The sequence below is a fragment of the Onychostruthus taczanowskii genome, unplaced genomic scaffold, assembly GCF_017590055.1.
Source record: "Onychostruthus taczanowskii isolate IOZ18803 unplaced genomic scaffold, ASM1759005v1 scaffold8, whole genome shotgun sequence".
Classification (NCBI taxonomy): domain Eukaryota; kingdom Metazoa; phylum Chordata; class Aves; order Passeriformes; family Passeridae; genus Onychostruthus; species Onychostruthus taczanowskii.
In genome coordinates, this window is record NW_024505892.1 from 9966797 (window position 1) to 9994053 (window position 27257).

The following is a 27257-nucleotide window of genomic DNA, read 5'->3' on the forward strand; positions in this document are numbered from 1 at the left end:
TGTCAAATATTATTCACATTTATTTGGAAAGTCATAGCTTTAAAAGATCTTTGCGATCTTTCTCAAGCTGCTAAAGTGCTTAAGACACCAATTTTTAAAAAATCACAAAGAAGAAACACTAAATGGAAGAGGGGGGTTCAGCTCATCCAGGGTCACATGTGATCACTTCACCCTGGTTCTCCAAGGTGCCTTCAGTAGGGGCTGGCTGGGCTGAGTTTTGGGCTGGGGAGACACAGCATCTGGCCAGTGCAAGCCCAGAGCTTCCAGTTCAGGGCTGGTGCCTGCCAGCCAGCCTTGGCCTATTGTCTTCAGCTATCTACGGAAGATTGTATTGGTCTAGAAGTTTTCTCCTGGTAGCAGAAGCTCCACTTTTGTGTGGTGTCTTCTAGATTAGGTGTATATATTGTGAGATGTTAATTTCGTTTCATATCTCTAAGTCATTACTGACTTTTGCTGAGCATACCTTTGACCTCTACTGTGCCTCAAAGTTAGAAACAGCCTTGAAAGACAGGCCTTTATCACTAACTGCCTAAAGTGTGCAAACATTAAGCTGGGATTATTATTAAAGGTCCTGTTTTCCTCCAGAAGAGCTGGTGGTAAAGGCAGTTGCTGGGAAAAGGCAGGGAGAGTTGGGAATTGCTGAAAAACACAGCATATCCCTCACCATAGGAAATCCTGCTGGGCTCCTAGGACGGTAAGACTGGAGCAGTGGTCATTCATTTTCACTGGCTGTACCATAGTGCTACTGATTTGTGGTATGAACCTTCCAAACTCAGTCCTGTATTTGCTTGTGCCAAACATGTTTTTTTGTGAGCTTATAAGGTTCTTTACAACATCTCACTGACTTGCTTTTATTTATTTCTCTGTTAGTAACAGGATACCTTTTGAATGCCACATCTTTTAAAGTCCTTCCCTGCAAGGAGTATATTGTTCACCAGTCAGTGGCCAGGACACAATTCTTGACAAAGATCACACAGGAGAAAGGAAAGGCAGTCTGTCCCTGGAATCTGCTTACAGAGCCAGAGTTATTCTGTTACATGTCAGCTTCAAAGAACCAATTAACACTTACTTCCCTTCATAACCAAAACTCCTGGCTCATCCCTGCCCAAGACAGCTTGACATCTCTATCAAGAACCCACAAAAATTATCCCCAAGACAGAAAGATAACAGATAGTGATAATGAACAGAAAACAGAAATTGCAGGTCATCTTGGCAGTGGTGAGGGTGCAGGAATTTGGTTTGTAGGGATGGGCAGAGAGCATAATTTGCAAAGGAAAAAAATCAGCATCCTCTTGAAAGAGGTGTTTGAAAAAGCATTCAACGAGGAGAGCAGGCAGAAGCCCTTCCCTTGGAGAGATGAGAGGTGTCACACGAACCCCAGCTGTGCTGGGAAAGGCACTAATGGGCAGCAGGACAATCTGTCCTGCAGAGCTAATGCCCTGTGCAGGGAATGACACCTACATAAAGCCCTGGAAAGGTGAGGAGGGCTGCTTCCACATTTCAGAAAGCCCTTGAACAAGGAGGGAAGAAGGGCTCTTGTTGAAAAGGGTCCCTGTGGATGACAATCAGATGAGAGAGAGGTTCTCCCAATGCACACTGCTGATTTCCACCCCTCTCAACCAGGGAAAGTGTCACCCTGATCAGTGTCCTCCTTCTTCAGCCATCATAACTTCTATTGGTCCAAATTCTTCAGGGGCACAGGAGGACAGGTTAAAACAGTCATCCTCTCCTCCTCAAGGTCATCTAAACAAACACAACCATTTAAATCCTTCCCACACAAATGTAAATCCTAACAAAACAATAAACAAAAGTCTCAAATAGATACAGAAATAAATACAAGGTCACTGAGCTGCACATTCCATATTTTTAAAGCTGTTCTGTTCTCTGTGGAAAACCACAGTCTCTTCTTGCAAACAGTGTACTCAGAAAAAAAAAAAAAAGTATTTATTCCATATTCATAGAAAAATACACTACTTGTATTAAATGTCCTTGTGCTTACAAGGAAAACGTGAAGTTTAATCCATATTCTGCAGCAAATTTTGAAGCCATGGCAGGTGGAGAACAAATTCCCAGTATGGGAACAAAGTTCTTAGCTCAGTGCTGTCCTTCAAAAGTCAAATATAAGAGTTGGTGTCCCGGTGTTTCTGTTTCTTGCCACATTTTCCAAAATGACTGTTGAAACAGAAGGGAAGAAGTGTGAAAAATCGGGAAAATATGTAGTTTAAATTGTAGTCCAAGCTGCAGTACTGAAACATTATTTTTTTCCATAGAAAATTTCCTATTTATTTTGTTTGTACATTGAATCAGGCAAAAGTTGTTAATGTAATATTCAAAGCCTCTCCTTGAAACTCATTTACAGCACTAGGACCTCAAATTATTTAGCCAAGGTGCAAATATTCCCCACATATCTGCAGAGCAGTGTGGCTTGCTGTGTGCCAGGAGTGGGGAAAGCTGTGCCTACAACTCTTCAGCTATAAATGACTTCACAAATTGTGGGATTGCATCCATGATAAGGGGCCCTTCTTCACAGGATGCTTTTACTGAGGTAATAGTTGGTTTTCTCAAGCAGAGAGTTACAGGCTATACTTTGCAGCACCTCGCTTGTGCACTGTTGTTGCTTTTTGTTTCCAGAGATGCATAGGACAGCTTTGTATCTCTATGAGAAAAATAGAGATTTTACCACTGTACATTTTTTAATAGCTTTCCTTAGTGATATTGCAAAGTTCAGGTTTCTAATGAGAAAAATACCACCTGCTCATAGCATCAACCCAACTAGGGAATTTACTTTGACACTGGAAAACGTCAATACTTGATGACAGTTGGTAAAGTTGGAGGAGAGCATCCTCAGGAAACCTCACCCAAGTATAAGTAAGAAAATACATCTCATACCTTGGAAGCTGCTCCACATCTTCCACAGTCTCTGGTAATGAAATTCCCTTTGTCTCCGGTAAAAGCAATACTAAGAGGCCACAGACAGCTGCAAGAATACCTACAATAGACATTGAAGAAATACAAAAGCAATAAGGACATTGTTACTGTTTTTATTTTCAGCATTTATCCACTGAGAAGTTTATTCAGATTGAGTCAGCTATTTCTGATTAACCTATTCTAATCAAATACCTCTATGAACCATGAATTTAGCCTATTACAAAATCATTTGAGGGCTAGGAGCTCATTTGCAGCCTCACCTCTGCAGAGGGAGATCTTAGAGTTCAAAAACCTGAGATAAGTGCACATGGGCAAATGTGTAAAAACAGCATGGGAACCAGGATGGTATTTCTCATGCAGAACAAATCTGCCTTGTCTCAAAGGGCTCTGTCATGTAGATGCATCTGTGTTTCCGGAAACCACTGAGATTTTCCTGAATACTCTCTTCTTTATCCACAGCCAAAGTAAATTATATGGTTCAGAATAAAAACTCCTCCTTGGGGAACAGCATTCAGATACAATCTGAATTAGGAATGGATATTTTGGAATAATTTCCTGCAGAGATATAATTCACAAAATTTATTAAGTCAAAAATAGAAGGGCTGGAGCAAAAAATCAAATGTTCCATGAGTGTTGCATAGTTCACTCTGATCCCCTCTGATTTTGTAGCTGTTTACTTAAGACAGAGGGAATTCATATGTGCCTCAGAAGCAGCAGAATTTAATAATTAGATAATGTGAGCACTGTACTTCCACCTATGTATTTTCTTGAAATAATGGTAATCTTTTAAAACGTCTTTTGTCTTTCCAATTTTGTTTTCAGCTAAAGTTGTCACTGGTGCAAATTTCCCCTCTTATTCTATCCTTTTCATTTTGATTTTTTCCAGTCACGTCTACCTCCTAGAAGTCTGGTTTAGTCACAGACTCCCATGCAATTACAGAACCTAGCTGAAAGGTTTCTCAGTCTTAAAGCACTTCATATAGTTTCTTTTCTGCTCCTTCAGCAGAGTTACCTAAGCAGACCTGAGCTCTGCTACACTGTGCAGAGAACTCACATTTCAAGCATTTGCCATTCAGCCTCTTGCTGTAGGCATAAAGGTGGAGAAGCACTGCTCTGCAGGGGAGATAAGGCCAATACTTTTACCCCAAAAGAAAAGCTCTGTTAGGAGAAGGATATTTCAACCAAAAGTATATTGTAAATTAAATCTTACTGAAAATAACTAGAGGTAGCTCCAACCAAATGGCTGCTAATCGGAAAAGCAGGAATGGGGCTATGATCCCACCAAGATCACACAGACTTGAACACAGGGAAACACCAAAGTTTCTGCAAAAGACAAAAAGTAACAGATATTAGAGAGGTGCTACCAAACAGAATAACCTGCAGTTTAAAGAGTAGAATGTAGACTTAGCTCCATAATTATCTCTTCAGTATATGCCTTCCACATAAAGCAGTGGCTATTCAGAGTGGGAAACTCTGGAGACAACGAAGTTTAACCAAAGGACAGTGAAATAGGAAATGGTGAAAAGCACATGGAAAAGCTGAAAGATTCCTGGGAGCTTTTGACATACCTCAGTGTGGTAGGGTACAATTCACTGTTCACTAGATAGACAACTTCAAAAGCTATCGTGATGCTCAGTCTTCCCAGTGTGGCAACTGTTGTTTTGAGCCATGGGATATCTGTTCATACAAAAAGAAACACTTCTGCTGAAGTGTGCTCTGCCACACCAGCAAAGCATTTCTGAGAGCCCCAGACCCTGTCAGCAGAAATTATACTACAGGAACACTGCAAACCAAACTGAAAGACCACTGCTCTAGGTATCAATCTGTACTAGCATTTATTGCTTTCAAATGTCACGTGAAGCTGCTTTGGAGAATTAGAAATCACTAGAGCTGGTTGATTCAAGATGCTGGTGGGGCATAACAGTATGGGTGGGAGAATAACCATCATAAACTTCCATCCAAATTGTGCTCCAGAAAGGAGTATTTTTCTATACAGAGATGTTATGCTGTTAGAAACACTGTTGAGTCACCTCCCAAAGCCTTCTGACCCCAAGGAAAGCACCTCTAAAGCTGCACAGAATCATAGAATCACTTAGGTTGGAAAAGATTTTTAGGACCATTGAGTCCAACCATTTACCCAGCCCTGCTCTCCACTACTAAACCATGTCCCTAAGTGCCACATCTACACATCTCAGAAACCTCCAGGAAGGCTGCAGTAAAATCATTCTCCCTAGAGCAGTCCACCTACCCTTTGTGATTTTTCTAGTCACTGCACACTGGACAATCTCCTAATTATGCTAGTCCTGGTCATCCTCCCCTCCCCTTCCATCACACCTGGCACAGGCTGTACCTGACACTGCCCTGTTGGATCTCCCAGCTCCACCCAAGCTCCAGTGAGCAGCCACTGCCCTGAATACATCAGCAGGAAGCCCTTGTACATCAGCAGGGATGCAGTGGCCACCCACACACAGCAGGGCAGAGCTGCCCCTCTCACTGTGAGCAACTCCTCTCTGGAGATCTTGGTGCTCTCTGGAAGTGCATGACAAGGAACGCGACAAGCACTTCTGTCACGCTCTTGGGAGAGGACAGCCTCCTGCATGGTCTAACCACGACTAGGCAGAGGGAGGCAAGTGAAACAACAAGCCTGAACTTGGCACAAAGGGGAGCTCTGCCACTGGAGAGGGCTCTGGCAGTGATTGTGTTTTTTCAAACCTTCAGTGGAAGAACAAGAAAACATTTCAGTTTTCTCTGAACCAAAAATGAGACACTTGGGTTTATTTCCCTTCCAAAACAACCAAACAAATCACCATCAAACTTCATCCCATGTTGCAAGACACTGCTTTTGCCCTGAAGAGTTCTGTTTTCAAAAACATATAAGAAAAACAAAGGCTGGAAATAACAAAACAAATCCACATCATCTCCATGGCATCCCTTCACTCCATCAGACTCCCAAGGTGATGGTGACGTCCATGTGGATCCTCCCCCTGCCAGGGGACTGGAATTGTGTGAGCAACACAGTGTGATGGGGCTCACAGCTGAGAGCTGCAGGTTTTTCCATCTGTATAAACAGACTTCTTTAAAGCAGGACTTGGACCTCAAGTGTCCAACTGCAAGTATCTTAATCCCAAGGCTGTCCTCTCCTACTGAGATAAGGCTGTTGGCAGCCCCATATACCTTGAGAAATATAAAACCTCTTAGCACGGCCATGACTGTCCCTCACTTTGATAGGAACAGTTCTGGGAAGGAATAAGCCTTTCTGATGTCCATTGAGCTGCTGGTTCCCAGCTACAGTAAGGCAAAGCATAATCCTATGGTTATATGCAATTCAAAGCACCTCCAAATGCCTCCCTAGAGATTAAAAAAAAAACCCCAAACCAAAACAAAACAAAAAAAAAACCCAAAAAAAAAAAAAAAGAAAACAAACAAAAAAGAAAACAAACAAGAAAAACAACAAAAATCATTTTAAAACCCTCCAAAGGACCATGGTAAGGAAAACAATTTAAAGAAAGGAGAGAAGTGCTGGGAAGCCTTTGTGCAATATCAGACCTTTTCTGTGTCCTTGAAACTGATAAGAATGGCTTAATCAAAAGCCATATCTTTCTCCCAGCCTCTTAGCATTGTCCAAACCCCTGGCAACAAGCTCTGTGATGCCAACCACAGCCCCTACATTGTGTTGTGGTTTGCATTGTTTTGTTTGTAAAGGAAAAGACTTACCAAGATGACTCACCAAAATCACTGACTTCTTACATCACTAAGTGTGCTCCAGGTCAGGGAATGTATTTTCCCATTATGTTTGTATATTTTTCCCTTGCATTTGCCTTTACAGAGAGTGCAGGGCTTTTATATACATTTTCTCTAAGGCTACTCCCAGCTGTTGTTCACAACCCCTCAAAGATATGGCTATTCCATGGCCAGGGAAATAAGGTGTTGTACTACATGCAAAGGTGTGCTGCTCCATGACTGGGTGCTGCCTGTATCACCAGATGCTTTTACTTTTATCTGCAGCTCTGTGTGGCTCACTATCCTTGCTCCGGGGAAGCCATGGACCTGAAGAGCCCGTCCCAGGGAAGGGAATCACCTTCTGGCAGGAAGGCAGTGATGAGGCACGCGATGCTCGCCACGATGTTGCCCATGGCGAAGGGCAGGCGCCGGCCAATGCGATCGATTGTCACGATGATCAGGAAAGCAGAGGGCAGCTCCACGACTGCTGAGATGAAGAAGTCTAGGTAGAGGTTTCCCCCAATAATTCCCAGGCGCATGACAAGCCCTTGGTAGATAAGGGCACTTGTGAACCTAAACAGCAGAGGGAAAAAAAGGTTGAGAGGCAAACAAATGATTGCAAGTAGCTGGAGAGACCCTAAAAGTCACAAGGGAATCTTTCCTCAAGACCCACCACCCAGCTGGATGACATGGGCACTCACCAGGCGTACATCAGGATGAGAGTGTTCCTCCTCATCTGGGGAGTCCTCACCAGGTCCAGAAAGGAGGGGTTGCTGACCTCCTCGTTGCTAATAGTGATCTGAGGAGACAAGTGAGCAGCAGTCAGCTGTCAGCAGTCAGGCAGGCACTGGGACAGAGTTTCTGTGCAAATGCAGTGTTCAGCAACATTACAATCCAGTGAGCAAAGGTGCTGACAAGGCAGTTTGCTGCTCATAGCACTCCAGAGCAGTGCACAGGTGTTGGGAGAGCCAATAACTGGATATGGCTGTGAGCTTTCCTTAATGAGATGATTGTGCAAAAATCAATTTAAAAGATCTCCAATCTTAACTTCAGAATGGAAAAATTATTTCCACCTTGTTGTTGACCTGGATTTTCTTGGAAGGTAACAAGCAATCTGTCATATCAGGGCCACTGGGCACAAAATTGCCTTCTGCCAGGGAGGAGGAGACAGGGCAAAACAATGGCCTAGGGAAGCAGGGAGAGAGGGGCTGATCAGTAAGCAATGGGCTTGGGAACATCACTGGCAGCAAGCTGGGCAGCAGGAAGAAAAGGGGAGTGAGAGAAAGAGATCTGTGACAGTGCTTGGGTGCTACAAAATATTCAACCAGTGAGATTCAGAGGGTCCTAAAATACACACACGCTGTGCTGAACAGGGCTTTTACCCTTTTACCCATGAGACACTCAATGAAATTTCTGGTTAGAAGGTTTAACACTAACAGAAAAGAGCAGGATTTCACACAGTCCTGTGTTTACCCATTGAAGTTCATTGCTGTAGGCAGTACAGGGCCAGAATACTAGCAGGGACAAAAATAGATTAGTTACATTGATCTAGGCTGTTTTTAACTCTGGCCAGCAGTTTTGAACCAAGCCAGGTGAAAACCCTTCATTCATATGGTCATTTGGCAAGTGAGGAAGACACAAGGAAGATAAGGCAGGGGCAGTTTTAGGCAGGCACCAAACATGATACTGCCCAAGAACTGGCAACCACAGCTGGGATTGCTATCAGCTCTCAAAGCAGCTGTGGGGAACATGGGGTTAAACCTGCTGTGCCATTTTCAGAAGGACTTTAGGCAGCCTTGCTGCTTTAACTCTCCATTATTGACCCCTCCTGAGAGGAGGCCTAAGAGGAGGAGCAAGGAGAGGAGCAAACCCCTCTCTATCATCACAGCATCTGCTGCTCACAGAGTGCAGGAGCCCAGGCCAGAGGGGAGACAGGAGTGACAAGAAAGAGAAGCTGGAGGTAACATGCAGATCCATGATGAGAACACAGGTGAAGCCAAAGGCATTGCCTGAGGGTCTCATCAGCTCAGCCAGGGCTGAGTCCAAAGCTTTCACCCTTTATTTGTTTTATTATATCATAAGGTAGCACAGCTGCTTTTCAGTGAGATTTGGCTGGATGTGTTTACACATGACTTTTTTGTAACTGACTGACACAAAGCTTTGTAAGTAAGACAGAGTAACCCCACACTTGTTTGAACTTCCTTTCTACTCCCTCTCACTTTTCTTCTGTAACCAGAGCCAAAAGTTTCCTTCAAAGCACTGCCACTTGTGCTGCATGCCAGACTCCTTAGTGAGGCAGGCTGAGGTTGCTGGGTTTCTGCACTGCTCTTGGACTCTCTCATAATATGGTTATAAAGCTGCCATGTCTGCTGTTTATAAGAACAGGCTGCCAGCCATCAGTTGTGACTTTGTGCAAATATGGTTTTACATTTCCAGAGGACTAAAGATAAATTCAGCACAACTGCCACTTGTATTTTTATGTCTTAATAAAGTCAAAAAAAACCCCCAGCATGACTGAGCACTTTTTCATAGATGAAGAAAAAAAGCACTATGGAGAGTCAACACTTAGCAGGGGAAAAAAAATCCTCTTTTTGTTCTTTGAAGTCAAGGAGAGCTTTGCTATTCACACTAGTGCAGTCAGGAATTCAGTGACAGGGCCCATGTTTCCAAAGATACACTATTTGAAAACCCTGGATGAGCCCTTTATAACTTCCCTCACATTTTCATGTTCCAGCAAAGTTATGTATCAGTTTTCTCACCATTATTTTTGTGTACATAGTTCTACACATGCTTAATTCTTCATGGGCCATGCAGGCTTATATATACATGGATGTATATAACATTTACATATGTAATGTAATGATGCAAGAAATATATATGTCTAGATATGTTCTATAGGGTAGGAAAAAAAATCTGTAGATAAAGTGACAGATTTTGATCCACAATTATCTTAAGAAGCAGCTCTACTCAGCGGGTTGCAGTTCATTCTAGTTTTGGACAGAGACCAAGAATTAGAAAATTAGTTTGGAAAAACTCTCCATGATAGGATAAATATGAGCAACTGGAAAAAAAGAGTTTATAATTTAGAATTAATTGTATAAGTTCTGGTTAGGGTTGACCTACGCCAGTGTCATAACTCACAAAGCAAAAGCAACAAATGTTTATCCTTTTTCATATAAAGGTCATCTGTGGTTTCTGCATGCCAACAAAAACCCAAAGCTGCAACATCCAGAGCTGCGTAAGAGACTTGGCTGATGAAATTGATACAGACATACTGGAAAATCTGAGCCCAAGTGCATTGAGGAATAATGCCTCACTTCTTCCTGTGCCTGCAGCACTTAGCCTGAAATTCTGGAGCTGCTTCATGAAAGAGAAGTCTGATGTCAGTTAATGTGAGAAATACCCTTGATCCACTATCCATGCACTTCCTGGAGATGCTGTCTTTCCCCTGGGCACAGCAAAAGGATGACAGAGATTCCATATTAAAAAGCTCCCATGAACAGATCCAGTACAAATCTGGATGTGTAGAGGTTAAACTGTTGCAGCTGTGTGTGGCTTAAAGTCATGAGCATGGATACTTTTGAAAAAAAAAAAATAAATACAACTTAAAACAAAAAACAAGGAAGGACACATCTTTCAGACATGATGCTTTGAAAATTCTGATGTTTAGAGAGGAAGTGGGTGTAGGAATGCAGGGCTGAACATGGAGAGGAAGTTGCAGAAGCACAAACTTCCTGCTACATGACTTGGGGCACCTTGGCAGTGCATAATTCTGACCTGGATGTGGGAATCACAATGGTGTATATGCCCCTGCAAAAGACTCTAGATTCATAGAATCACAGAAAGGTTTGGGTTGGAAGGGGCACTAGAGTTCATCTAGTTCCAGCTCCCTTGCCATGAGCGGGGACACTGTCTATTAGGCCAGGTTGCTCAAAGCCTTGTCCAGCCTGGCCTTGAGCACTGCCCAGGATGGGGCATTTACAGCTTCTCTGGGAAACCTGTTCCAGTGCCTCATCAATCTCACAGTGCAGATTTTCTTTTTAATATCTAATCTAAAACTGCCCTCTCTCAGTTTGAAGCCATTCCCCCTTGCTCTGTTCCTTCATGCCCTCAACAAAAGTCCCTTTCCAGCTCTCTTGTAACTCTCCCTTAGTACTGGAAGGCAGCTCTAAGGTCTACCTGGAAACGTCACTTTTCTGGGCTGAAAAACCCCAGCTCTCTCAGCCTTTGCTCTGGAGAGGTGGAGAGGTGCTCCAGCCCTCTGATCATTTCACAGCCCTCCTCTGGACTCGCTCCAACAGCTCTAGGTCCTTTCATAATCTCATGTGGTTTAACAAGGGGTTTAACAAGGTGCTGCACCTGGGTCCAGGCAGACCCTGGTATCAACACAGGCTGGGAATGAACAGACCAAGAGCAGCCATGCCTAGAAGGACCTGGGGGGTTCTGGTGGCTGAGAGGCTGGACATGACCCAGCAATGTGCACTTGGATCCCAGAGAGCCAATTGTATGGCCAGGGGCTGCATCCAAAGCAGCGTGGCCAGCAGAGTGAGGGAGGGGATTCTGCACCTCTGCTTTGCCCTTGTGAGACCACACCTGGAGTGCTGCAGCCAGCACAGGACTCATGGAATGTTTTGGGTTGAAAGGGACTTTAATGATCACTTTGGTTAACCACATCTGTTCTCACTGAACCATAAGGCCAATGCTGCAGTAATTACGCTCTGAGAGCCAGAGCTGAGGTAGCTCTTGCTACCAACACAGGACAAGCCAAATGCTGCAATGTCACAGCAGCATTATTTGCATTAAATGCATCAGTCCTTTCAAGTTCTTTCACGACTGCTGGCCATAGGACTGTAAGTCTAACACTTATCCTAACACTTTCTGAATAGTGATCTCAGATAGAGTTTCCTCAGTTGTGAAATTTGCAGTGTATTTTCTCCTTGTTCAGATGAAAGCAAATTTATACTGAAAATCTAACCTCAATTTCTCTTAGAGTTATAAAAGGAACTTCCAGAAGAGGAGCCAGGAAAGTGGATCATGCTATCTCCACTCACTCTGTCAGATAAAATGGCAACTGCTATGAAACACCATTACCCCTCAGGTTAGTTTCTGATATTTCCCACAAGTTTTTAAAGTAGGAGTGTTACAAAAGAAAAACCAGATTCCTTGTTTTACAAACTTTTTTCCAGCCCATATATTTCCAGCCAGTTCACTTTTCCCATCTTGCAATCACAAAGTAGCTGTGTGGCTGACAACAAACTGTTCGGGTGTGACTCTTCAAGAATGTTGTCCATCCCTTAAAGAGAATGCATCTTAACACCACTGAACTTCCAAAGCTTAAGAAAGCTTAGAAAAAACTTCTAGCTCAAACGTATGACTGTACCTCTGAGTAATGGGGTGAGAGAAATTTCCCATTGTGTTTTGCAATGTTGCGCATGATTTTCAATGCCTTCTCTCCCTTTTTGCGTGTCAGGAGCCAACGCGGAGATTCAGGAACCACCCTGTAAGAACACAAAAGTGTTTTTACCTTATAACATCATAAGTAAACCAAAGTCTTTTATCTTTTACACTGTGTTAACACAAAACACAGATTTTTCAGTCTTTGGGACAAAACAACTCTTTTGAGGACTGCTTTTCCAGTCAGCTTCTGTAAAATATTTGATCCTAGTGAGCAAGAAAGAAGAAAAAAAAGACTACATCAATACTCTGCAAAGCTGAAAAATCAGAAATTTTAATATTGTATCTGCACAATGGCTGTCAAAAGTATAACCAACAAGCAAAGAAAGTTCCTGTAGAACAGCAACAATGAAAGCCAACACTAAAAATGTACACATGGAGGCAGATCAGGAAGCTTCTGGCTGTATCACTGTAAGATGCACACACACAAACATGTACTTCTTTTATAAACTGAACACAAAGCAATACCACTGATGGGTGCTTCAGTTTCTGCTAGCCTAGGGTTAAGATGATTCACTGTTTTAAGGCTCACAGCAGGCAGTGTTAAAGCAAGCAGTGTTCAGGAGGAGGCTCCGTGAGTGCTAACTCTCGGGATCCATCCCACAGGACGGCTGCACTGAGATGGGTGTTTAACACAGCTTAGAGCTCTGCTTTCTCATCAGCTGTACTGCCCAGCTCAGGGGACCTGAGGGCAAAGTCAAACTTTAACTAAGTAGATAATGGGAGGCAGAAGTGGGGTCTCATGGCTGATGGGAAAAACCAACTTTGATCAAGTTAACCTTATAACAGCGCCGGGTTCTGCGAAGGGTCAGTTGTGGCTGATCAGAGAGGCAAACTATGGGCAGAAAAACTAGAGAAATGTATGTCTGCAAGTCACTAAAAAGGAATCAGAAATTACAAAGTCAATAATGTGCAAATATCTTCTTCCTAACCTACATCCTCCACTCTGGAGACTTGGAGCCACAGCAGGACTCCCAAGGTGCTCAAACAGCAATAGCAATAATGACAAGAGCAATGACTGCAACATTACCAATAGTAGAGCAGGAAGAGGAAGTTGGGCAGTGAAATGGCCAGCTGGATCCCCTGCCAGGTGGGAATCAAGTATGCAATTCCAGGGAGAATTATAATTCCCAGGGTAAAGAATATCTGAATCACAATTCCAACCATCCGCTGATCGGAACCAACGATCTCCGTCACTGAGCAGAGACAAAGCCACAATAAATAACACAGAAACAAACCCAAGTTGAAAATAAATTATTAGAGGTGAAATACAAGGAAGGCTATGCTGTATCAGGCCACAGTTTTGTCTAGCCCAGAATTTTGTCTTCAGCAGAGCAGGCATGTCACTGAGGCTGTCCAGGGCAAACATGAGTGACATCTCCTCATCAACTCACCCACCCTTCTCCAGCCAGAGGGGTTTCTATGTGACTCAGAAGTGAATCACATAGGGCTACAACAGGGGTTTGAGATTGCATCATGATCGTGCTTGGTGGGAAATCCTTAGCACTCTCCCTGGTGCAGTTTCGGCACATGCCCCAGACAAGGGGATCCTTCAGGCAGAGGCTGCTCACAGCAGGTAATATGGACAAGGCATCTGTGGGGAAGAGAGTTTAACCATATCATGCAGGTTGCTCTGAGGGTCAGGTACAATCCAATCTGGTTTGTTGGGTTTTTTTTTAGGAAAGTTTTAGTTTTTGTTGTTTGGTTGTTTGTTTTGTTTTTTGGCTTTTTTTAATCATTTGGTGGATTCTTTATTTTGTGAATGTGTCTATTAGCTCTGAAATCTGTGCTCATTTTTCAGGCAATATCCCATGGCCATGACATCCACAACTGAGGTGAGCAGTGCATGAAGAAGTGTCTCCTGTTTGTTCCAAAATGATCTCCATTGCAACACCTTCATAGTAAAAGGAAAGGGCTTTACCTTGGTTTGCAGCACACAGAAAACATTTTATTCTAAATTTATTTATTTATTTTGCTAAAGGAGGTACCAATTTACAAGCAACAATGGTTTGTTTTGGCTGTCAATGCAGAGAGATATGACAGCATGACCATTTTTATTGATTATCCATCACCTCTGTATAGCTCAGGGGCAACTCTGTTGCCTAAAGATAGCTGATTAGCACTGTCCCCAAAAGAGCTGGATTGTATGTAAAAGCAGAGGGAGGTTATTGGGGCAGCCTGAAACACAGATCAAGGGCTTTGGGAATGTATTAATAGCAGCCACCCTCCCGGTGCAAACAAACCTATGATCTGTATATGTATGTTTCTTAAAAGATGTTAGGTTGGCAAATACTCTGAGTGATCCCAGGAGATTAAGAGTCGATCCCTGAAGGGATTTGGAAGGAATCATTCTATCCAAGAGTCAGGCACCTTGCTGAGGTCTGCAGTAATACAGTGTTCTTGAGGTTCTCAGGATCTCTGAATCTTTCCCTAAAGTCAGGCAGCCTGATCTGAGGCATTCCTTTCTGTTAAAGCTCAGCCATTTTAAGGAAGCCCTGGGTCTGTCATAAAACATATTTCTGGTTAGAGCACTTGCCAAAGTCTCAAGATCTCAGTTTAAAATTAAGCCATGTGCATGGAAGTAAGAGGAAAAGTAGTTTCTGGTCCTTTCCCTGGATCTTGAACAGGAGCTGCTCAGCAGTGTAACTTAGCCCAGACAAACAAGGTTCTTTTGGGCTTTAGATGCTAAAAGGGCTAGACTGGTATGTTTGCACATAGATCACCACAGTGCTCCCAGGTCTCACTGTGAGTGTTTATGTCTGGTTGCAGTTCTGCTCCCATTCATCTAAGTTCCACCAGAAATTTTAAACACTTGTCACAGGCCTCATAGAGAACAGCAATGCTACAAGCTTTTGCCCTATATAATGATGTTATCAATATGTTTTGGGTTATAGCAGTAGATCACCAAATGGCCGGTTTTAAGTAAATCTGACATCCCGTCTCTTGCAGGATACCTTCCTCAGTGTCTGGCTTTTCCATGCTTTATGACTGCCTTACTGAACCTGGCAGTCATTCAAGACACCACAACAATACCCTTTCCTCATCAAAAGGAAGATTGCTGTGCAAGGAACTTCATTGCTATAGACTATAGACTGATAAATTATAATCTACCAAAGATTCTGTGTCCCTGCTGCTTTGATGCTATTTATAACAAAGATTTCCTTTCTTTTCCCATTTCAGCAAAACAATAATCCTAATATGGACCCTGGTGTCCAGCCTGGCACTAAGCTAAAGAATGAAAGCAGCCAGCCAAGCTGTCCTCCCAGTGAGGAGAAGCAGCTAACTCCTCTGAGCATCTGTGTAAAACATTCAGACGGCCAAAATAAACCATGTCCCTGTTTGTGTATCCGGTTTGTTTGGGGCTTGCTCTGTAGATTTTTTATCATCCTGGTGATCTTCTATGTAATAACAAAATCTTTATATATAAATAATCCATTCCCTCACCTCTTAATCATTGGAGGACAAATGCATAAACCAGGGTGGATTTGGGTTACTCTTTGTCTGCTGACTCCAGAGCCAGTGCTTTGTTCCCAAGAAAAAAATAGTATGACAAGCAGATGCAGCCAGAGTCTTTGTCTTTCAAAAATCCCTCACTTTCCCTAACCAAGTGAAAAAAGAGGGTAAGAGGTCTCACCAATCACGTAGCATGTCATCCAGGTTCCCTTGCCAAACATGCCTTGGAGAAAACGGAAGATCAAAAATACAGTAAAATTTGGTGAAAATGCCACTATGATACCACATATCCCAACCCCAAGGCAGGAGAGCAGGTAGATGATGATTCTGCCATATCTGTGGAAAAAGGAAAAGAAAGTGGAAATCATAAATGGTGCCTGTTAAATATCCTTCAGTAAACATCAGTCAGAAAGCTCCGCTGAATGCTTCCTTTTTGTTTCTGTGTCTTTCTTCCCTTTCTGGGTCCAGATGTGCATAGAAAACTTTGGAAACCACAAGAAAAGCTCATTTCATAGCATTTTAAGCTCCAATCAGGTCTAGTAAGTACAATTGCTAAATTTTCCAGCCCAGATCAAAGCAAAGATTACATTGGCTGGGTTTTGTTAACTCAGTTTGGAGACATTTATCCCGATAGAAGTACACCTGCAAAATATTGACACATGCCTATTGCAGGTGAGACTGAGAGTGGTTTCACTTCCCAACAAGCCAAAGGACAGCAGAACTCATACCTTACCTGTCAGCAGCATAGCCCAAGATGAATGCTCCAGCCAGGAACCCCAGATTGAGGATGGCCTGTGAGAGATCCACCATCCAGGCATTGCCACACACAAGATCATACTGTGGGAACAAGGGAGAGGCATAAACACCCAGCTGGGTCATTTGCCACCCTCAGGGTAAAGCATTACAGAACTGCATTGGTCCACACAGGAAGGGAAAAAGGAAGGGGAAGCTCAAATTTGCTTGCTCAATAACAAGCACTAGTGGGCCATAGCAAGCACTCTTAAAGTGGTCATGAGCAGGGAGAGCTTCTCCTTGCCAAGAGGATGCTGCCTTTCATACATCAATTGTCCAGATTTGGAAAGCAAATCGCTCTTCTACAAACATCACTGTTAAATATGGGGCCAAGGCAAAGTCCTGACTTTGTTTGGTGCAGAATAATGGTCCACAGCTCTTGCCAGTGAAAACAGCGTCTTATAGAAATCTATTAGTTTAGTTATTCTTCTTCGTGCCTTCTAGATAAAAGCAAAACCATGTAATCTCCAAGGAAACTGAAAACAGATCTCAGGTCAGTTGCAGACACACTGAATATGTATTTTCTTGCTGAAGCTTTCCCAGACTTTCTATTCCTTATACTGCAGCATCCATAACTCCCTAGTACTACTAGTAGGGATGGGGGTGGGGATGAGAGAAGGCAAAGGGAAAGGGAAGGTGGTTGAGAGGAAGGAAGGGACTAGGTACTAAAACTAGAATTAAACTAAAACTGAAGTAATTCTATAGGCAGCATGGCGTGGGAAATTACTTCAGTTTTTCGTGGAGAATAAAGAAATTTAACCACTGTGGACCATATGGGATTTGGGAGGTTTCAATCCATACGTGGACAATCTTTGCAACAATGAACCTCAGGACCAAAGGAAGCCACAGACAACAGCGGCTGCCAGCATTGACCTAGAGAGATTATTTTGCTTTCAGATGTGAGCTATAAGAAATTTTTTAATTGTCAGCAAGGTGCTGGTTGCTGAGGCACACACAATGTGCCACATTTGTGCTCACCAGTACATGACAACACCAATGCTCAAGCACTCTGCTTGAGCAGAGTGGGCACAGGGTGGGCTAGAGAGACAGCAGCCTCTTCAGCCATTCACAGTTCTCCAGACCCTAAAATGTTGTGTCATGGGCCTGAGCTCCATCCCAGCCCATTTGCGTGCTGTAATGCCCAGAGTATTTTCTGGGCCTGAGATCTCAGAGGTCTCAGATCACACAGGACATACAAGGGGAACCTCACAGGTCTCTAGCCTGGTAGATATCCCACCTCCACTGCCTTGAAACAAAGTCATGGCTTTGATGTCAACCCCATTACTCCAAGGAACCTGACTGGCCGCCTGTCAGCCAAGTCAAGCTGTGAGCACCTAGCTTCCACTTCTGTAAATCTTGAGCAAGAGCTGCAGAAACCTCTGAGAAGAATAAAACCTGCTCTCAGCTGTCATACTTCAAGGGCAATTGCAATGCCTTCTGAAATTAGACTGAAGGTAGAGCAGCACTTTCAAATTTCAAATGCTGCTTAACCTCTTGCTTTCTGAAGCTATGGCAATGCTAGCAAATGGTATCAAAAGATGTATCTTTGGAAAACAGTGGGGATTTATGAGAATGGCCATTAAAAGAAGATCTTTCAAAATCACAATGAAATTGCCTGTGCTGATGACAGATGCTGGGACTCTCCTTGACCCCTTTTCAAAAACTGAAAAAAACCCTATCTTTTAAAAAATTATTTTATCTCTCTTTATTGTAAACAAGCAAGGAATAAACTATCATGAAAAAAGGCAGGAGAACAAATACATGTCAGAAAGGAAGGGGAAAGTATCTTTAACAGAGAGGATTCTTTCATCTGTACAGCAATTTCCTATTATTTATGTTGCAGCTGCAACTACTTCTACACTAAGACTGTAGTGAAATATTGTATATATTCTGGGAAACAGCACCATACAGGTTCTAAGGAGCTACAGGCTCTTTGTAAAGATTAGTGACAGTACACTAACTGTTCTCCTAAGTTAGCCCTGCACTTTGTCACTTTCTAAGTATTTCAATAAATTCTGATAGAGATAAGCACTTCTATTTGCTTGACCTAGCATTGAAGTCATCACGTTGCTAATGTCTTTTTTTTATTTGCAAACATAACCTTTAGAGGGGAATGTAACCTTTAAAAGAGAATTGAACACCCCGCAGAGACCTTTTCTTTATCCAGGCTGCCTGTCAGACCCACTTCACTGCTCCAGCTGTGACCTGGTTGGGTTGGGAATGAAAGTTATCCCTGTATGCATCCCGTGGACAAAAAACATCTGCAACAGTTTACCCAGGTTTTGAGACTGCCTCCAGTTAGCCCTTAGTCCTCCTGTATGACACCCCTCCCAAACACCTCCCACGCTCCTTGCTAGCAGCCCCCACAGAAGGTAGTGGCGTGGTGCCTCCTCTCCCTTTCTGGACATTCATACACCTGTCCATGCACAGGCTGATGTTTGCACTTCTAAAAAGCTAAAACATTTATTGCAGGGCCAGAGGGCAGGGAGAGAAGGATATGAAAATGTGAAGTAAAGCCTTAGGGTTTTCTTCCCCTGATCTTAAGCCTATTTGTTGTTCTGTACAGGGCTGGCTACACCCCAACAGACCCTGTTAGAGCTTGGTAGCCTCAAGGTAGTCACTAAGCAAGTGACTTAGCTCAGCTGGCCAGCCCCAGCTAAGGGCACATCCTCCTCCTGGCTTTGCTGTGCTCTCAGCCAAGCCCCTCACTGCACTAGTGCAGGCACCCAGCACAGCCCTGCAACTCACCTCTGCATTCAGTCCTGGCCCCACCTACAGGATTTCTATCCACTGTAGGACACAAGCCACTGTGCACCTGAACACACATCCTTTCCATTTAGGGAGCTGACTAAAAACTGCCCAAATTGGGAAGCAATCTATTTCCTCACTACTTCTCCCTTAGCCTTGACAATGAGCTGCAATTGTAAGCAGAAATGAGGTACTGCCAGCAAAGAGAGGAACCAGCTCCTTCCAGACTTTCTTCTATCTTCTAACAGATAAAAAAACCAGTTCTGTCCTCCCTGCTAGCCTTGCAGTCCATGCAGCCAGCCACTGCTGGTTGGAAATACATCCCTGTCATGAACGTTGGCTTGGACACCAAGGAGATGCTCAGATTTACAGGAGCAGCGCTGTGACTAGAAGGAATGAGCTCATTAGTGGTGCAATCACTGTAAGAAGGAGTGGCAACTGGATGAACTTGTACATGACTAATGACTGGGAAATATGGAACTGTGGCAACTTCTCCTTTCTTCATGGCTTTGGAACAAAGCCAACATTTCCCATTTCAGTTTGACCTGCAGACTAACCACAAACTTGTAATTCTTGGTACTTGAGTGACCTTTATTCACTTCAGCAGACATATCCCTGTAGAAATATATTGTTTTAAATCACAACATGCCATTAAAAGCTCCTCAAAATGTAGCACCCTTGGGGAGGAGTTTTGAAGAGCTTCACTGCCTGTTACAATTAAATTACAAAGAATGGATTAAACTCTAGGGTCAATAAAGAATGTTACAGTGATTCCCCAGCCCAGTTGCAGCAGCATGTCCAGAGCCCAGGCACACGTTTTAAATGACATTCATACAAGTGACCAAAAAGAGCTTGGTATACCCTTTCACTGCCAGTGACAAATGGTTCAGTAAGATATTCATAGTTTAAGAAAACCTGGGGAGATGCTGACTGTTGCTACATGTTCCTTAGTTGTTGCTGGGCAGTTCTTCTCCTCTTCTCCTGTCCACTGGCCTTTCAAACTGCTATCTTTCCTACATCCTTGCTGCATCAAACCCCTCTGCAAGTGCATACAGTGGTAAAGGGAGAAATTATCTTCTTTTTTTGCTTTCTGTTAAAGCTTCTGGCAGAATGCTCAAGAATGAAGCAACTGTCCTTCTCCGTGTCTTGTTCCAAGCTGAGCACTTACCAGGACAAGAGGAGTCAGCCACTACCCTGCTGCCAGGGCACTGGGGCTCAGAGCCTGAGGGACAGGTTAGTTTTGAAAACTTTGTAAGCTTCCCTCCTCTCCTGTGCACCACCAAAAGCCCATGAACTTTGTGTCCCTGCCACTGGGATCACCTGTTGAGTGTCCTAGCACAAAAGGCCTTTTCTGTGCTTCTCCTTTTTCTCTGTCTCTTCAGCGACAAAACAATAAGGGGGTAGAGAAATTCTTCATCTCCTAATGGGGGAAAACCAGCAACTGTCCTCAAAATAATAAGAATAAAAATTGAACTCTCAACTAGTAGCAAGGTTTGATGGCAGTGGAAGAAACACAGCCCCACTGGCATAACCCCAGCAAGCGACTGCTCCAGCCCCTCTCATACAGAGAAATCTTAGTCAGAGTTTCACAAGAAATTCAGCAGTTGCTGCTTCCTCTGCTCTCTGTGTGTCCTTTCCCCTTTTCCCTCCCCTAATTAATATTAATCCTACCATGACTTTGAAAATAAGACAGGATATACTGCCATGCCAATAACAACAGTCACACTAGATCAACAATTTGAGGGTAAATTGAGTTGTTTATTCCCTTGGAGGAGGATAGCATAAGGATCAGCTGTGCTTTTTCCACCCTGAGTTTGACTGACATGTTATCTCCTTCTCTGAGGGACTAAAAACCATGAGACAAACATTATTTTTTTTCTTCCAGGTTTCTCTGCAAATGTTGACTGGTATTTTCTGAGATGGATGGCAAGCAGAGAAGGAAGAAGATTGATTCCCAGCAGGTGCAATAGGCTATGCTCAGATGACCGTTTGTCCACCTCAGACCTCACACTTCGGCAGCAAAGTATTGTAAAGTATCCTCAAAATGGCATCATCTACAGTGTGAAGATTTGCTGCAGAGAGGACGTATTGAAATCTGTCCCTTCTGTGGGAATCCATAAAATCAGAGAGTTTTGAGAAAACTACAAAAGGCAGTCCTCATAGACAGCAGAACTGTGATTAGAGCTAAGCAGTAGCCATACAATTGCTTAGCAGAAAAATTATGTAAGTAGAAAAGTAAGGATGAATAGAACAATGGTCTGTGTATTGACACTTGGCTAGAATAACTCCCTAAGCTGCAGAAAAGTATATCTAGCGAGATATTAGGAAGTTCTAAGCTTAATAATTGAGTTCTGTGTATTGTGTTTTAAGGCTTACAAGCAGGTATTGTATTCGAAATAAGCAAGAATTATTTTAACCAAAGGTATGTGTGCTTATAGTGGTCGGATGGAGCTACTGTCAATATGCTTTTGCTTTGTGTGATTAGTCAAAAAACTTTTAAAATTGTAACATTAAGTTCTTGGTCTGCTGCCTGAGATGTGAGCTGATGGCATCTTCCCATTGTCATAACCATGTAATGAGACTGATGCTGGAAAATAAAACAGCTCAAGACATGTTCCTAGCAGTCCCATCCCATTCGTGATTTGTACATAGCCCCTGGCCAACGACACCTTCTGCTCAACTCCTGCCAACAAAGGCTGCCTAAAATATGCCCCCATCTGTGCTGTAGCTGCTGCTGACCATACAGATCTCCCTCTTCCTTTCCTCCACCACCTCAGGCCATTTCACTGCAGTCACAATTGTAACTCGTGCCTATGCCTTGAGGAGTCACCAATGTCAACAATGTCTGAAGAAAATAGTTCTTCCTTTGCACACTATTTCCAGCCATTCTGTCACAAAGTGCTTGATTTGTCTGTCAGGGATAATGGTGCATAGTGCCAAAGCCCAGCAGTCTTAAAGGTCAGTGACCCCATCTCCAGCACAGTTTCCTGGAAAAGTTAAGTTTATTGACTTCTGTATGTCCTGGATACGTGGGTCCTTCACAAGGCTCACCCAGCAGGACCTGGCAGACAAAACACTTTCTGTTTCAAGTGCTACAGAGGTCCGGGGATGACCTGGGCTCCCCTCCAGACCTCTGGGCCAGAGCATGAGGCTGTGACCCCCCAGTCCACTGCAGCCTCCCAGCACATCAATTGTTTCTCCATCTCCATCTGCTGCACAAAAACACAGCCCTTCCCTTCCCTTCCCTTCCCTTCCCTTCCCTTCCCTTCCCTTCTCCCTCTGAGAGGCTTCTGCTGTCACCAGCCCTCCCTCCTTAGCAGTGCCAGCCACCTTCTGGGATCAGCATCATTTCAGATGGCACCAGCTGGTGTGAGTCAGGAATTGATTTACCTTGATTATTTACCCTGTCAGCTTCCCTCTCCAACAAAAATCTCAATAGCCTCTGCATTCCCATCCTGCTGCTGATGCAGATTCACAGGGAGATATGCAAGACACACTCAATTAAACCAGAGCTGATTGCACTGGGCCAAGGTCCTCTGCACAGCTCCACCACCTCAACACAGCTATGTCTCAAAATGATATCTTGAAACCTTTATGTCAACCCAGGTCTTGTTTGCTCAGCTCTAACACAGTGCAGGTTTGTGTGTGCAGCACCAGTGACAACTTTCTCAAATCTGGATTGCCCTCACAGAAAAGCCTGACCTAAAGCAATGGAGCACAGAGATCCTTGGCCATGTCACTGCAGAGGTAGGGACCTATTCTTAGAGCCCACTGGACCCCAAAAGATCTTAAGAGGGAATCTTTAGCAGAACAAGGTAACTGGCTTTGCCATGTGTGGCTTCTGTGACAATTTCTTAATATAATTTGCTCTTCTCCTCAAATGTTGAAGGAGGAAAGTCCTGTACATTCTCCCAGAACTTCACTGTACTCCCAACACTGAGACCTGGGAGTCCTGCAGCAGCAGGTGATGCAGCAGGCACCCCAAGTAGGACTTACAAAGAAGTGTGTGCTTTGTATCAATCCCCACTCCCCTGTTTTCCTTTGCTTCCTTCTGCTGATGCTACTGTGAACACCTTTGCATAAGACAACAAAGGTGAGAGAATGGCCAGTGAGCAACGTGAGCAGTGAAGTCAGGTACCACAGAGCCATTTGTTTCACAACTCCTGACAAATCAGCCACGTGATTTAGCTTCTGAAGGGTGCTCAGAACTTACTGCAATAGCCTGTGCTTCGGCTGCCAGACCTCCTGTGTGATATGACATCTATCCAAAGAGAAGTTTTATATGCCTGCTTTTGCCCTCTGAATCCTCTGTCACACTGCAAATCCACACTGGACCTGTGCTTGTCATGAGCCTGGAAGAACTCCTTCAGTACACCGACTTTTCCCCCCGTCCTCTCTTTCTCCCTAAACACACATACTGAGATTGTTTTGCAACTCCTCCTTTTGACTTTGTCTCCCTGGTCACTTCCACTGCTGATTCAACAAGTCATGCCAGAAATCTTTAGCTGAAAGAAACATTTCTGCAATCATGGACAAAATGAAGCATTTACAAGCAGATGGGTAAGAAAATAAGTCTTTGGTGAGCTAATTAAACAGAGCCTAAATTGAGTCACGCTTTGTTAGAGACTCTGCTGGGCAAAAAGAGACTAAATTAAATCTGGGATATAAATTGTCTTTGCTGGATGTATAACTCATTAATAAGATATCAAGCCCCTTTTAATAGCTGATCTCAGAGCAATTGAGTCAGGACATGCATGCCACAAGCCTCCTTTTCAGATTAAGAAATTGAGCCTCGTGGGATATGATTTGTCCAGAAAATGTTGCAAAACTGGGAAGAGGTTCCAAGTTGCACAGGTCACAGCCCAGCAGCCTCCATCTGAGGTGGACCTGGCCAGTGAGAGCGTCTCTAGGAGTCACAGTGACACCAGTGGCAGGACCTGCTGCCCTGGCACAGGGGAGAGACAGTCCCAACCTTACAGACTGTTACTCCAGGGTTTTCCCAATAAGCACCTTTGAGAGCACAGGTGGGAGTGCTTGCCCAATCATCCCTTCATCCCTCCTCCCTTCTCTGACCCTGAAAGCTCTCCTCAGCAGAGAAGAGCAAGAAAGTGAAGATGGATGAGGTATTTGCCTGAGAACATTGAACCTTTCTCTCCCATTTATTGCTGCAAGACAAATACTGGTTTCCTTTTCCCACAGCTGTACCCATTGCTGCTGGAAAGTCATAGTGGCTCTGTTAGATACACAAAGTGCTGCCATAAATGGACTCTGAGCATGATCTTATGGACACAGCTCACGTGCCTTCACCTGTGGCAAGGCTGAAGGGGGGAAAAAAGGGGCAACAACAGAAAAGGAATCTCTATATTTTTGTTTTTAAGGTCTAACTCCTTGCAGTCCCGCAGCAGAGGTGCCTTAGAGGCAGCAATATAAACTTCCCACCCGCTCCATGTCTTATGGATTGTTCCAGAGCCAGGCTGCAGCTCCCAGGCACCATTTGTCCTCCCTCCCTGCCCATCCAGCCCTGCCTTACGCTCTGTGGGCAGAGACACATCATTATTAGGGACCAAAGTTTGACACCAACTCCCTGCATGCCATTTGCAGCCCTTGGAGCAGCCTTGATTTCACAGATCGTACACGAAAGCCAGATCTGAACCTTTGCTCGAGGGTCAGTCGCGTGTTCTGATTTCTCTTCTCCTGGGCACAGACCCTGCCCTAAAGCTGCTCAGGTTGCACACTCAGGGAACAAAGCTGCTGCTCAGGACAGCTCCAGGCCTGGCAGAGGATACAGCAGCTCCACCTGGATGGGAGAAGGATGCTGAATTGGAAGGATGGGATTAGCATCTCCTGTGTCAGTGGTTGCTCAGGGCTTTGCCTGCTGTGCCCTGCTCCCTGTTTTGGAGCACACAGCTCCAGTGCAAGCACCGAATTAAAGAGCACAGCAGGAGGCTCACGAGACAGGGAGGAACCAGAGCCCTCAACTGCACATTTTGCAGTTCACCTTGATTATTTCTGAGCCAATCCCTCTAAGAACACTTTGGATTTTTCATCACTGCATGAGCGACAATTGCTGCCAGAATGACCCTAAAATACACACTCCTAGTGTGCAGACTGTATTTTGAAGCCAGACCACAGCACACCCATGGCACAATTACAGATTACACAAAGGATCTCCTAGGAAAGCATCTTCACTGGCCTTTCGCAGCCTCATTAAAAAAAAAAAAATCACTGTATTTGCAAGTGCTTACCACTAGTGATAACAGCCTGCTGTTCTCTGACACCGATATTCAGGAAAAGCTGAATGTTAGCTTTGGAGAAAAACGTGTGTTTGGTTTTTTGGGTTTTTTTCTTTAGTAAGCACAATCACTTCTGCTGACTCCTGCCAGATCTCAGATAGGCAGTCTGCCACCTGTTGTTTTTTATTACCTGCAAACTTACATGTTCAATACTGAAAATACAGAAGAGTGATAATCTACATTGATCCTGGTCATAGAGTACACTTGGAATTCACACCACCAAAGCTGCTAGCCTGAAACTGAGCACCTGAAGCCTCAGCTGCAAGGATTTAACTATTTTTTGTTTTAATCTGACATTTCTCTACAGATAGAGCAATATCTCTGCAGGGTACTCGACTTTGTATGGGCTCTTGACTTTGAACAGCCACCTCTCATACCAGTTCACCTTTCCCTAAAAGCTTCGTGCCAGCACTTCATCATACTCATTGCCTGGATTTGCTTGTGACTCTAAGTTAAATACACTGGAAAGGAAAACCAGCCGGCAAAAAAAACAAAAAAAACAAACAAAAAAAAAACATTGGCAATCCCATTTTACTGCTGCAATCCCACAGCAGGACAGACAGCAGCGGTCAGAGGGCGGGTGTTTCCTTACCTCGCTGACAATGGATGCGCGGGGCTGTTCATAGACCCAGCCGTGGTGGCACGGGGCGAGGGGCAGCCTGCCCGAGCTGCCATTGCCATAGCGGGCCAGCGGGCTGGCGCAGCTGGCAGAGGCGTCCCAGGTGACATCCAGCCTCTCGCACTCCCCAGTGACAGACTCGTTCCCCAGGTGCAGGGGCAGTACCGTGAAGTTTCGTTCCTCTTCCAGGGTCCAGCCACATCGTTCACTCAGTTCAGCTGCCCCGGGGATCCTGCACCAGAAGTTGCCTGGTGCTCGCCCAAGGAAAACTACACTGGCGAACAGGGAAGAAAATGTTACGCCTGTCTGGCTGAGGAGGAAAAAGACTCTCTTTTGAAATCTTCCAAATTCCCCGGCCTCCTTCAAAACCTCATCAAAAGATGGCATTATGTGGGGTGGTCTGTCCGCTTGCAGCAGCCCGAGAGACGGCAGAGTTTTCTCTCACACTTGGCACCGGCTGCCGGCACTTCCTACGAACGTGACGGTCTGGCCTCCCCACGCTCCTCTCCTCTCACGTGCACAGACAGACAGACAGACAGACAGGGCCGGCGGGGCATGAGCGGAGGCGGAGCGGGGCCCGGCTGCGGGCGGACATGCGGGCACAGCCGGCGGCACGGCTGGCGCTGCCCCGGGCAGTGCGGGCTCACGGGCTGCGGGAGAAGAGGGGCGTGCGTTTGCTATCCATCCCGAATGTCAAACAGATTATGTCATGAACCCCGTTAACTCCTTCGGGACGGGCGAGCCGCAAAGGGCAGCTCCCGCAGCGGCTGCGATAAGTTAATGGGTAAAGCAGAGTTAAATGGGAAAGAGCCCAGGAGCTGCTGCAGAAAGCATCAGTGAGTGATGCAGGCTCTCTGCAGGATGGCAGGGACAGAAAGAAAGTTGTTTCAAAAGATCTATAGTGTTTCCTTCCAGAAATAGAAATTAGTTCTCTGGCAAAGTCTGATTACTTCTCCAAGGCACTGCTTCAGCACACCTTGGTGTGTACATCTGTACACACCTAATTCACATGGGCCTTTTCCTTCTGTAGTGTAAATAACGTAAGGGTCACAAAGTGCAACAACCTAAAATCCAAGGTTTTTTTTTTTCTTAAAGTTTGATCTACCTCTTCAAGAAGGCTTTTACACGACCTTGTTAAAGTCCACAAAATCTCTCAGATATTTAAAAGATAAATGACAGTGTTTCTTTCTCAAAAATGAAGGGAAAACAAGTTATGTCACTTTTCTACTCAGCTGTTTGAGGAAGGAGGA

General features: G+C 44.3%; 1 protein-coding gene across 1 annotated transcript; it reads right to left on the minus strand.

Moving 5' to 3' along the window:
- On the minus strand, nt 1-26639 carry LOC121346286 (solute carrier family 22 member 3-like). The gene is made up of 11 exons (XM_041423986.1): nt 25981-26639; nt 16289-16392; nt 15737-15891; nt 13133-13298; nt 12029-12146; nt 7350-7447; nt 7007-7221; nt 4497-4605; nt 4139-4251; nt 2890-2989; nt 1-2172 (listed from the first exon to the last, which is right to left on the minus strand). Exons 1-11 carry the CDS (start codon nt 26392-26394, stop codon nt 2115-2117), a joined length of 1650 nt encoding a protein of 549 aa, XP_041279920.1. The 5' UTR covers nt 26395-26639; the 3' UTR covers nt 1-2114.
- Between the last annotated feature and the right edge of the window lie 618 nt (nt 26640-27257).

Coding starts and splice junctions, on each gene's coding strand:
- LOC121346286 (XM_041423986.1), bottom strand. CDS start 26,394: ATGCCATCTTTTGATGAGGTTTTGAAGGAGGCCGGGGAATTTGGAAGA. Junction 4,252..4,496: donor TTGTACCCTACCACACTGAG/GTATGTCAAAAG, acceptor TGTCTTTTGCAG/AAACTTTGGTGTTTCCCTGT. Junction 2,173..2,889: donor GATGTGGAGCAGCTTCCAAG/GTATGAGATGTA, acceptor CTGTTTCAACAG/TCATTTTGGAAAATGTGGCA.